The 12,247-nt window shown below is 40.9% G+C and overlaps 1 protein-coding gene across 8 annotated transcripts in view; it reads right to left on the reverse strand.

The window, feature by feature from the left end:
* Window positions 1-970: 970 nt before the first annotated feature.
* Window positions 971-12,247, reverse strand: part of LOC101735366 (ran-binding protein 10) — a 49,593-nt gene continuing 38,316 nt past the window's right edge. For 4 of the 8 annotated variants that reach the window (XM_012688734.4, XM_038017832.2, XM_038017833.2 and 1 more), the window contains 4 exons: window positions 8,117-8,191; window positions 4,634-4,749; window positions 4,441-4,552; window positions 971-3,442 (listed from right to left, as the gene is read on the reverse strand). In XM_012688734.4, coding sequence (XP_012544188.2) covers window positions 3,309-3,442; window positions 4,441-4,552; window positions 4,634-4,749; window positions 8,117-8,191 — 437 coding nt within the window. In that variant the 3' untranslated portion in view covers window positions 971-3,308. The remainder of the gene's footprint in view (window positions 3,443-4,440; window positions 4,553-4,633; window positions 4,750-8,116; window positions 8,192-12,247) is intronic. The other 4 variants (XM_062674126.1, XM_038017834.2, XM_062674124.1 and 1 more) reach the window with 1 other exon arrangement.

Below are 12,247 nucleotides of genomic sequence, written 5' to 3' on the forward strand. Positions count from 1 at the left end.
CTCGATAACGTAAAAGTTAGCTCAATTTTGTATGAAGTGGGATCGTTTGCCTACGTTGGCCGCTAGGGGCACTGTTCTAACTGCATACAATCGTTAACTGTTTACAATTAGGTTAACTTTTACGCTATCAAAAACGTCAGAAAACTTGCACTAAGCACACTGATCACTGTGCGTATGCAAATTATATCGCTAATAATAAATAGAGCTAGTGAATCTTAGTAAGCATTTCGTCAGCATCCATATTTACAGTACTATAAGCACCCAGTCTGTAAATATTGCCAGCCACATAGAAGCATCGATTTTAACAGCTGCCGTACAGCGTCTGATGGAACTCATACGTGCGACACAACACACGGCACTATTAATAAACGAACAAATTCATAAAAGTTACAGTTTTGATTTTTATGACACGATGCACGTGAAGTACATTTTTGTTGGTAGGACCTCTTGTAAGTCCGCACGGGTAGATACAACCACCCTATTTCTGCCGTGAAGCAGTAATGCGTTCCGGTTTTGCGAACTGAGATTTAAAGCTCATATCTCAACAATGGCAGCATTTATTTTTGGTAACCATATAACATCACAATAACGGGTTCGCGAGCACGTGTCAGGCCCGTCCGTATTTAATAAAATTGTACCTGGCACACGTGCACACACATTTTTTTTATTGCTTAAACGGATGGACGAGCTCACAGCTCACCTGGTGTTGACCCACCCACCTTGAGATATAAGTTCTAAAGATCTCAGTATAGTTACAACGGTTGCCCCACCCTTCAGACCGAAACGCATTACTGCTTCACGGCAGAAATAGGCCGGGTGATGGTACCTACCCACGCGGACTCACAAGAGGTCCTACCACCACATGCATACACATGCGGCCATCTTACAGCGCACTACGAAAGCGCTAGTGTCTCTAGCTTTTAGCCACTACCGGACCGCGAAGTTGAGGAATGAAAATAAAACTGCGACAACCGTTTAAACACAATATATTATTTAAAAAAAAGAAAACAATACAATACGAAGAATATTGTAGACTCATCTTTACACAGTACACACGGGTCGACGGCGATCAAAAGAACTTTTTACTTCGTACTCATTGGTTCAATATGTTCTCACAATGCACAGACGAGCTGAAGGAGGCCACTCTTGCAGCAGCTCACAGGCCGCGTCCCATACCCACGGAATCGCAATTTATAATATATCGCTTTAATAGTTTAATACATATAATTACATGGATACACTAGATCGGTGTTGCCCAACGTGGAGCGCACGCCCCACTAGGGGGCGATTTGATAGTTAAGGGGGGCAATCGCACTAAATTAATATAAAAAAATCTGTATTAAAATTATTTTGATCTTGAATTTCAGTTTTTTATTATTAGTTTTGAAGTATTACTTAGTGTGTGTTTTGATAACATTTTCATAGTGATTTCTTCCTAAAACCTATCGTTAATGTTGTTTTATGTGAACAAATCAAATTTTTCATGTTAAAAATTATGTATGGGGGCATAAAAATTTTTGAAATGTTACAGTGGGGCATGGCACAAAAAAGGTTGGGAAACACTGCACTAGATAGTAGAATATAAAGCTAGAAGAAAAGTTTTGAAAACAACCCAACCACAATATTCTGAACTTGTCAATTGAAACTGTCGATAGAGGTCGCAGAAACTGTAAGGCACAAAACTTATGGGCGTGTGACCACGTGTGTACGCACACAACACAGTATCATATATTATACCGTAAGGATTAATTAGTAATTACTCATTACAGAGCTACCTCTTGCGTTCAGATACAGTCGAGCGGGATGAAAATGAGGGCAAACACATTTTTAATTGATTTTAAAACGAATGACAGTCCAGCGGCGTCCTACAGTGTCTGTACATTGTAGTGAAACGCCTAATCCACCAAAAATTCATCTAATACTGCTTTTATCGCTAAATATGTACAAAAATATTATTTAAAAAAGGCAATTATTGCGATTAACATTCGCACGACACGAAAATTAACGAACGGAGTTAGCCGAGTGCGTAATAGACGCGGCCAGGGTTGCCAGCCTCGAGCGGACCGCACCGAGCGTCACTGTGTTGCCAGCTTCAGCCGAGTCTCGCACTGTCGTGAGGTGAGTTAGCAAAGTTCAAATTAAAATGACTTCAAATTTACATTTGGAACAAAAATAACATTTAAAAAACTTACGAGCGTAAAAAGCAGCGACGATTTTTTTTTAATTATTAATTCATGATTCTTAGCATTATTATACTACGAGACTGTTAACACTATTAGTGAGGGGGCGCCCGGGGCTCCACTGACCGCGGGGCCTGCGCCACCGGGCAGCGGGAGCTCCTTACTGAACCTACACCGTCGTCTTAAACACAACGTGCACTCTATGATGCGCGAGGTGTTAAAACGACATTCGCTACAAATGTTTAGTTTGCATCTCTGCCGATGTCCACGGGCGACGGCAGGCCCGAGTCCCCGCGGCCCCCTCGCCACCGTTACTAAACAATATCAAACGTCCTTATCGTTTACTCAGAAGCACTTTTTACAACACATTTTTATCACTTTTTTTTTTTAATTATATATCTCAAACGCCAGATTAATTCGACCGTGAGATTATCGATACATTATCATACCGCATCGAGAGACGTGTAAAATACGATAATTAAAAATACATGAACACACATAATATATTTATTTGTATAAACTGGCGCTCGAGACGTTTCTCAGTCGACTTGTCGGTGCCACGCGATAATGACACTAACTCCCATCGCAATAGGAGAGCCACGACACGCACGGCTCCAACGATACAGTGCTGCAGGCCTGCGTGTGCGTTCAAGCGGGTCGCGTACACGGCAATCTTATCTTTATTTGTATGTACAATACGAGTTATGTTCGTTTGAATTCGTCTATAACTTTGTAGTTTTCAAAATGACATGTGTCACGTACTTAAATCCTCATGGCTGTACAAAACGCTTTGTTAATATTAAATGGTCAGACAAGGAAGACGCGCCCGTCCCCACCCGTCCCCGGGCTGTCCCCCTGCCGTCCCCCGGCCGCCCCCCGGATGTCCCCCCTAACGATGTTCACGAATAGCTTAACACTTATTAGAACGTCTATTCTCATATACATAACGGTTATGTATTTAATCAGTATTGCATGACCAACTTAATTAATCGTTGGTTTTGTCAGGTTGAGGTTAAACACTTGTTTATTAAGGTTATTGTCAGTGAGTCGGGTGGGGGCTCAGTGGGGGCTCAGTGGGGGCTCGGTGGGGGGCTCGATGGGGAGCTCGGCGGGGGGCTCGGCGGGGGCTCAGCGCGCGAGCAGGGCGGACAGGTCGGCGAAGGCGCAGGCCCCGAGGGAGGCGCGCGACATGCGGCGCAGCAGGGAGCGCGCGTGCGACACGCAGGCCTCCACGGGGGACGACCACTGCATGCCCTGGGACTCTGCAACGAATATATACCGAAAGCTTCACCCTTGTCTATATACTATAGAACCGTGTCTTTGTCAAGCTATAATACTTGATTTAAGCTACACACATGGGTAAAATATTAAAAGTCAACTTTTCAAGTTAAGTAGAGCCAACACTCGCGGGCCCTCTGACCGGCTCATGTCCGAACATAACATATAGTTTTTTGTTTGTTTGTTGCTTAGATGGATGGACGAGCTCAGAGCCCACCTAATGTTAAGTGGTTACTGGAGCCAATAGACATCTACAACGTAAATGCGCCACCCACCTTGAGATATAAGTTCTAAGATCTCAGTATAGTTACAACGGCTGGCCCATCCTTCAAACCGAAACGCATTACTGCTTCAGGGCAGAAATAGGCAGGGTGATGGTACCCACCCGCGCGGATTCACAGGTCATACCATCAGTAAACACAGTCGACACAGGATCGGCGCGGCGCAGGCGGCTACAGTGGCCGAGGGTCATCCCACTAAATAATCATTTTTCTTCAAAAATACAGATTTTTATGTTACGTGTTTGTTTCTGATCAATTAAATTAATACGTGTGCCACTTCAATTCTCATTATCTATACTAATATTATAAAGAGGGAATATTTGTTTGTTTGTTTGTTTGTATTGAATAGGCTCTGAAAGTACTGAACCGATATGAAAAATTCTTTTACTGTTTGGAAGCTACACTATTCCCGAGTGACATAGGCTATAATCTTTTTTGAAAAAAATTAGGGATCCTTACTAAAACTCAAATAATGTAACCCAAGGTGTAAAAAAATTACCCAAACTATTCTTTACATCGCGTGCCCTGCGAAAACTATTGATACAACATATGTCTAATTATTATAGTTATGCCACAATAAAGGGTCTTTAAAAAAAAAAAAAAAACATCAAATATCGTTGAAATTTTTGTTAAAGACCCGAGCGGAGCCGGGGCGGGCCGCTAGTTTCTAATAAGATGATTGGTTAAGATGTAGAACTCACCGAGTATGGCGGAGTTGAGCGCGTCGCAGACAGCCTCCCGGCGCACCGGCTCCAGCTGCCAGCCCACGGGACTGTCCCACGGGTTGCTGTAGGCCAGCAGGCTGAAGGCGTCCTGCGACACACACGCACGTCACTCAACGCGACCCTCAACTAGCAGACCGACAGTACACAACCGGCCGCCGCCATACGTCACCTCCAGCATGGACTTGTGGTACAGGTCCTGGCTCAGCTTCTGGCTCATGGCGTACAGCTCGCGCCCGAAGGCCAGCATCCTCTCCACGGAGGCGCGCTGGCTGCTCGCGTCCGCCTCTGCACACAACACGCCACGCCGCAGTTCACACGTCAGGCCCACAATGCAACCCACACACATAGTCTTCTCACATTAAAACTATATAATCTCAAAACTTACTAATTTTACGGGAGAGCGTTTTAAAGGTTTATTAACATGTGAGTATTTTTAATATTAATCATCTTTGCAACATTTATTTTTTGCCAGTTACATTATCTGTCTTTTAAAGTAAGATAAAATTATGTATTAATTTTGTTAATAGTAGTCAAAACATAGGTAAATAAAAAAAACTAAAACTTAACTACGCTCTTTTGACAGTATATTTATAAGAAAAATACTGGTGATACCAAATGATTCCGCATATTAACTCAATTTCGAATAGTTTTGGAAATTGTACACTTTTAATGCGAAAAGACGACATGACGGTTCATTGTTCAGATACAACACTTTTCACACATTAAGACAAGATACGAATACTGTAGAAATATGATTTCTTACAAATCAGACTTTATTAAAATATATTGTTTTTTTTTATTGCTTAGATTGGTGGACGAGCTCACAGCCCACCTAATGTTAAATGGTTACCGGAGTCCATATACATCTACAACGTAAATGCCTCCACCCACCTTGAGACATAGGTTCTAAGGTTACAACGACTGCCCCACCCTTCAAACCGAAACGCATTACTGCTTCGCGGCAGAAATAGGCCGAGTGGCGGTACCTACCCGTGCGGCCTCACAAGAGGTGCTACCACCAGTTAATGGGACAATTCGCACAGGCGACTGTCTGAGACGAGAAAAATAGTAACATATATGACGTCACAACGCCAATTGAAAAATCATCCATAATAATTCCATAATCTTCAAGCACTTTCGACATACACTTAAAATAATTGCTCTTACACACATTAGTACAAAACATTTTGATTAGGAGTAAAGAAAAAAAATATACAAAAACAAACAATTAGTGTCAGCTGACGACGCGGGTTCGAGTCGTCGTGTGGTTGTATGGGGTGTCATAAATATATAGATCATAATATAATGAATCCACCACGTGGGAGACCATAATAAGAAGCACAGCATGCTATGCACACTACAATACAAAAAAACACCATTACCTTTATACATTCCTTAAGAAATATATACTCATGCAGTGTCTGGTTAAAAACATTAACGTTTCTCAAGAAATAATTTTTAAATAGAACGGTTTTTTTTAAACCTTTTTACCTCTCGCTTTGAATAGTTTACAATTGTTTATTAAGTATAACAATAGAGGTAGGAAATATTGACTTTACAATTAGTGCAAATCGTTAAAAGAATTAAGATCAAATAAGTGTTCTTTAAGTTTAATTCATTCACGTCCCGACAACAACAAACACGTAAGGAAATATATTTTAGAATTTCTGAAAAACGTTCCAAAACACCAACACGTTATGAAATAAAATAAAACACTACACTAAAATAAAATAAAATAAAAAGCTGTATGGTACAAAGCCGTACATACCTTTCTTTTGAAGCGAATAATTATTGTAACATTCGGATGGTATCAAGATAAAGGGATGATTTCATTTAAGTTGACAATCGAAGGTTGAAGGTAGGAAGGTAGGAAGGAAGGTGGATGTGGAGAACAGCGAGGATGTAAACATTCCGATTGAAAAACCTGCGCCAATAATTGAACCCTTCTTCTTATATCAGTATACGCGAATCGGAGACTAATACTGTAATTTTTAACAAATATGAATTTTCTTTTTTCTCCCTATGTTGATAGCCTTGAGAGGCTAATTCAGCTTCGCCTTGACATGTAGGTGAGCTCACGGGACTCAAACCTGACGACGTTGCTAACACGAACCCTAGCAAGAGCCGTGCTTCGCAGAATCTACCACCGGATCGGAAACGCGACCCATTAAGATCTGGGGAGAAACTCAGTTGGCTGTGTCTATGGGTTAATTTACTAGTCGAGAATGATCAGTAATTTCAGTGTTCGCGTCGAAGTTCTGTGTCTACCTGTATCACTAGACTCACTGTCATTACTTCTCAATGTGTCGACAAGTAACAAACAACCTTAGTCGTCTGTGACCATGAAAACTGTAAACTATTCGAATCTTTGAAACCAATATAATGTAAATTACTTTTAATTATGTCTACGACTCGCTAATACCGAAAAGAAGATACTATATTTGTTTTATTAATGAAGATTATTCTCTTCATACATATCTCTAAACCAGGGGTAGGCAACGCGGCGCCCGCGAGCGCCATGGCACCCCCGATCGATTTTTAATGCGCCCTCGCTGGACTAATGTAAATGTATGATTGCCAGAGCGATTTACTTACTCTTGTCAAACGGCGATATACAGCAAATAGTCAGTTGAGTTTAGGATTGTGCATAGATTAGCAGTTTGCTAACCTTGAGCGTATCTGCGTGCGTATAACACGCACGTAATTTTTGTTAGAGTGTGATCGTATTTGGAATAGACCACGCGTAGACCATGCATTTAAAACTACCAAGTAATCCGAAATTATTTTTTTTTCTTTCAATACCGAACACAGCTTAATGACTCACATTTAGATAATTGTTTAAGGACTGGCAACTCTAAATATATCCCCAATTATAAGAAATTAGCTGAAAATATGGACACCCAAGTTTCACACTGAATTATATTTATGACACCAACAAAATAAAGTTATAAAAAATTTGTTTTTTTAATGCCTATTTATACCTGTTGATTATCTGTAAAATATGCGCCCTCGGTGATTTTCAAATTTAGTATTGCACCCTTAAGGACAAACAGGTTGCCGACCCCTGCTCTAAACTAACAAGTCTTAAGTTTATAAATATCACAGGGTTTTTCAATCAATATACGTTTTAAGGTCGCGTGGAGCACGGAATGTATCAAAGGCAATTTTTTTTTTTTTCGTACAAGCGCGAGTGATGCTTGGATAGAAGAGGAACCGGTCGGGACAGGTACAGAGGGAGCGCGGACAACAGCTTTGTTTATACTGATCTGACGCTAATTGTGATTCGAATCAATCAATTAAAAAGCATGTCGAGTCTTGATTCGAGTCAATCAACTTTAATAATTGACATCAATAGGATATTTGACTGTTGGTTCTTTCTGGTTCGCGGTCGTTCTGATAAGACAATATTCCGAATCTTTAACGATTAGTAATGGTTTGTTTTTTATGCACGAGCATACTGCCCACCTCATGGTAAGTGGTTACCGTCGCTCATGGACGTAAGCAACGCCAGGGGCAGAGCCGAGCCGCTGCCTACCTCTGGTTCCCGTAAGACAGTCAAACAGCCTATACGTGGTTAAATAATTTAGATGTGATGAATTGAGCTAAGAGTAAGATCAGTGTGAGGGTAGAGACGGACGTTTGTCGTACGAACCGAACCGGTCCGGCAGCAGGGCGGCAACGCTGGCCGTCACCCCCGGCATCCCCTTCACGAGCGGCAGCGCCTCATCTACAACCAGCCCACTCTCTCTCTCTCTCTCTCTCTCTTTCCCTCGCACCTACGCAAGCACGCGGACGTGGGAGAGACAGGGTACACGCCTACACCCCGCTCGAGGCTCCCTCGCACCGCGTGTGCGCGTGTGTGTGCGGTCACACAAGCACGTTGTCGAATGTCGTACCGTCAGCAAAACATACATTTATTTTCCTTTTGTACCGACTGCCGATACCTTTCTTAGGTGAGACACTTTACTAGCGTTTTAAAATTCAATTGTTTTCAATTGAATTATGCATTTGTTCTAGAACGATCAACGTTTAGCTGCAATTGTCATAGTTATCCCGGCGTACATTTCATCTCAGGACAAACATTATTATGCGACAAAGGGATGTACATTCCAATGAAACAATAGGTTAACTTCCACCTCTATTTTTCATTTTTTTTTCCTCTATCCTATTTCAAATATGAACTGCTAACTTAATTCCCAAATGAAATGCAACCAACATCGATGAATAGTATTCAAATTCTATTTTTGCATTTGAAGGTTATTTTTCTAGTTTCATAACAACATTCGGCAACGTTCGTATTAACGAAAGATTCTGTTTAGTTTGACCTAACCTAATTACGAAATATCAATTAAAAAATTTCCGCCATTCCGCCATGAGACCCAGGTACAGCGTATATCATGTTCTCAAAATACAGGGTGTTACAAAACTACCCGTAAAGCCGAAAGGAGGTTAAATGAGGCCTTATAACGAGTCCATTCACAATATTTAAAAACCGTAGTAACGCTGTATAACATATCCCAAAAAAATAAAAATGAAATTATTATTTTCACTGATGTGCAAACCCTATTTCAGTAAAATTAAAGAGTAAACTACACAGAATGTACCTACATTTGAAAAATAAACTCGAAACAGTTTTAGGATATCGATTAGAAGATTTGAAATTGACAACATACATTTTTTTTCCAACTTGACATGTTTCGAAACCAATACTTGAGTTTAATGACGTCCTTGTATTGAGTTAACAAACATTTATGAATAAAAAATAGAAAAACTATTAAAGTAGACAATTCGTAAGTAAAATAGGTACGTAAGCTTTTCTGTTAAATAATCTTGTTCCCTGACATGACAGCTTACTAGGGTTAACAAAATTTTTGGCTTTGATAATTAACTATCTTTTTACGGGGTAATTTTGTAACACGTTGTATACTCAATCTGTAAAATCCACCATGAATAATATCTATAAAGTGCCACCTATATAGCGGATATGCGAAACAATTAATATTAAATTTTCACTTCTGTTTTCTTACCGATTTTAGCTTTGACGAACTTTAAGGATAGAATTCATTAAACGGAAATTTTCAAAATATAAATAACGAAACAGAAGAGAAAATATTATATAAAGTGAATATACATTTTGAGTTATCAATGATTAGGGTCGAATTTGGATTGTCAGGCGAACAACTACGTCGAGTAATGGCAGTTAGTTAGTTAGTTTTCGTTTAGAAGCATGCCATGACGACTGCAAGCTCTCGTATTTAACGGTAGATGATCATAGTTGATAGCGGCATTAACAACGTCCATATGTTTTCGTTGTTATATATCGAGAGCCCGCACGGGAAGACAGTCCTATTGGTGGTGGGGCGTTTTGTGAGTCCGCACGGGTAGGTACCACCACCCTGCCTATCTCTGCCGTGAAGCAATCACGTGATTCGGTATGAAGGGTGGGGCAGCCACTATACTGTAAAAACTGAGACTTAGAACTCATATCTCAAGCTGGCGGCACTTATGTTGTTAATTTCTACGGGCTCTGGTAAATATTTTAACATCAGGGGGTCGTAAGCTCATCTACCTGTCAATTAATTTAGAATAATAGACATTTTACAGTTGCACTGTCGTGGTCGTGATAACCCCCTCCCAACCCGGCGGGCGTGCCCCCGCGCCTTCATTACGTGACACGTGTCGATAATAAAACAATTTTTCTTTCCTACTTATGCTGATAGCCTTGAGAGACTATTTCAGCGTAACCTTAATTAGGTAGTAGGTGAGCTCACGGGACTCCAACCTGACGACGTTGCTAACACTGATCCTAGCATGAGCCGTGCTTCGCAGAATCTATCGCCGGATCGGAAACGCGACCCACTGAGAAGATCGGTAGGCAGCGGCTTGGCTCTGCCCCTGGCATTGCCGAAGTCCATGGGCGACGGTAACTACTCACCATCAGGTGGGCCGTATGCTCATCTGCCTACAAGGGCAATAAAAAAAAATAAAAAATAAAAGATTCGGAGAGAAACTCAGTGGGCTGTGTCTGTGGGTTAATTTACTGTAAAAACGATGACCGGTGCTTGAGGTACCTAAAAGCATCGTTAGTAGATCGAGAGGACCCGAAATGACGTGTTTAGGGAGACGTCGACTGTTTACCATTCGGTCCATAGGATCGGAAATGACAAAAACAAGCAAAATCATTAGATAAACATGCTATTATTTATCTGCCTTGTGTTGCATCTGAGATGCGTTGCTCAGTGGATGCGATGACTACCGCTCACTCGGACTCGATACGGCCGAATGTTTGACAATAAACTATTATTAAACAATCCATCTAGCCATTACAATCTAACGACCCAAATAGAATAATGCGTAATAAAAGCGTTTTTATTATCACCAAGACAATTACAATGGTGGCCACAGTAAATAGGGTACTTGACTGATCTACAACTCATTAAATTAACATTTATGTAGAACATGATCAATTTGATTCGTGCGTTGCATATTTCAGAGGACGAGGGCGGACCTTGTAGCGATCACGAGACACTTCCAGGATAGTATAGTAATAAGATAGCAGTTAATCGCCATTTTGGTTCCAGGGAGGGGGAAGAACTGAGGACAGGACCAGTGGGGGGTGTTGGGGGAGGGGGGAAAAACAGGGGGGGGGGGTCACGTCTTAATCTTGTCGAGATGAAAATCTAAAACATATTCCTCTCATATATAAAACAATTACCAAATACATGTCTCTCAATGACATGTGAGGAAAGGCTTTTCTCGACATAATTTTTAAAGGTTACTTCAAACGAACCGCATCACAGTCAAATACCCTGATTTACACAATAAAAATTACCATTTCAACATTTGGTCTGTTCCTTCTACCGTAACTACTCTCAGGCAAATGATCGAACACGGCACATTACAAAAGCTTAAAGCATGCACTACTGGGTGATGATGAAACTAGGATGTGTGGTCGCGACGTTCGTGCACTAATGAGGGAGACGCCCTTGTGTCTGGGCACGTTCACCCCCTCACTCCCCCTCCCCTCGCTCCCCACCGCACATCCCCCACATAATACAAGGCCCGGTATTCGCTTTACACGGGAGGGCCCGGGAGGTGTTGCCCTCGAGCGCGGATGGATCGGATGAGAGGGGTGCAAATTATATTAATCATAAATTAAATTATAATATACATAGATTTACTATATTGTTTGTACTTTAAAAATACTTATATTAGTCGTTGTTGTTGTATCATTCATATACTACGTGTCAATAATATTATAATTTATACGAATTATATATGTGTATATGTATATTTATATTTGGTTTAAGCGCCATTTCACTTTACGTGACATTTATCTTTTTAATTAAAAATGTGTTTTATTTGGTAGTACCATCAACAGTCCGATGTTTTTTAATTGAACTTCAATTAAGTTTATTCCATTCAAATTGCTTAAGAAGTTTTTTTATTATGATATTTTTCCAAAATTTATACTTTAAATGGCTCTTCTGTAGAGTTGCAAAAATTTCGCTTAAACCAAATACTCTTTCACCCCGCCATATATAGTTTGAAGTTCAATTTCTATCAGTACGCGGCGTCGCAGCCGAAGACCCGGCGGTGCAAGAAGGAACCAGCTAATTGTCAACTTAACAGATCCCACACAGAGCGGCAGTAACGGTCTCATGCGCTCCATCCAGTAACTAAGTGGTCAAGGGAGCCCGTTGACATCACCACTAGAATAAAGCCTTGATACATGAGGTCAAAGTCTCCATTGTATGGTAAAATGGCTATTTTGGGTACATAA

The sequence above is a fragment of the Bombyx mori genome, chromosome 19 (genome assembly GCF_030269925.1).
Source record: "Bombyx mori chromosome 19, ASM3026992v2".
Lineage (NCBI taxonomy): Eukaryota > Metazoa > Arthropoda > Insecta > Lepidoptera > Bombycidae > Bombyx > Bombyx mori.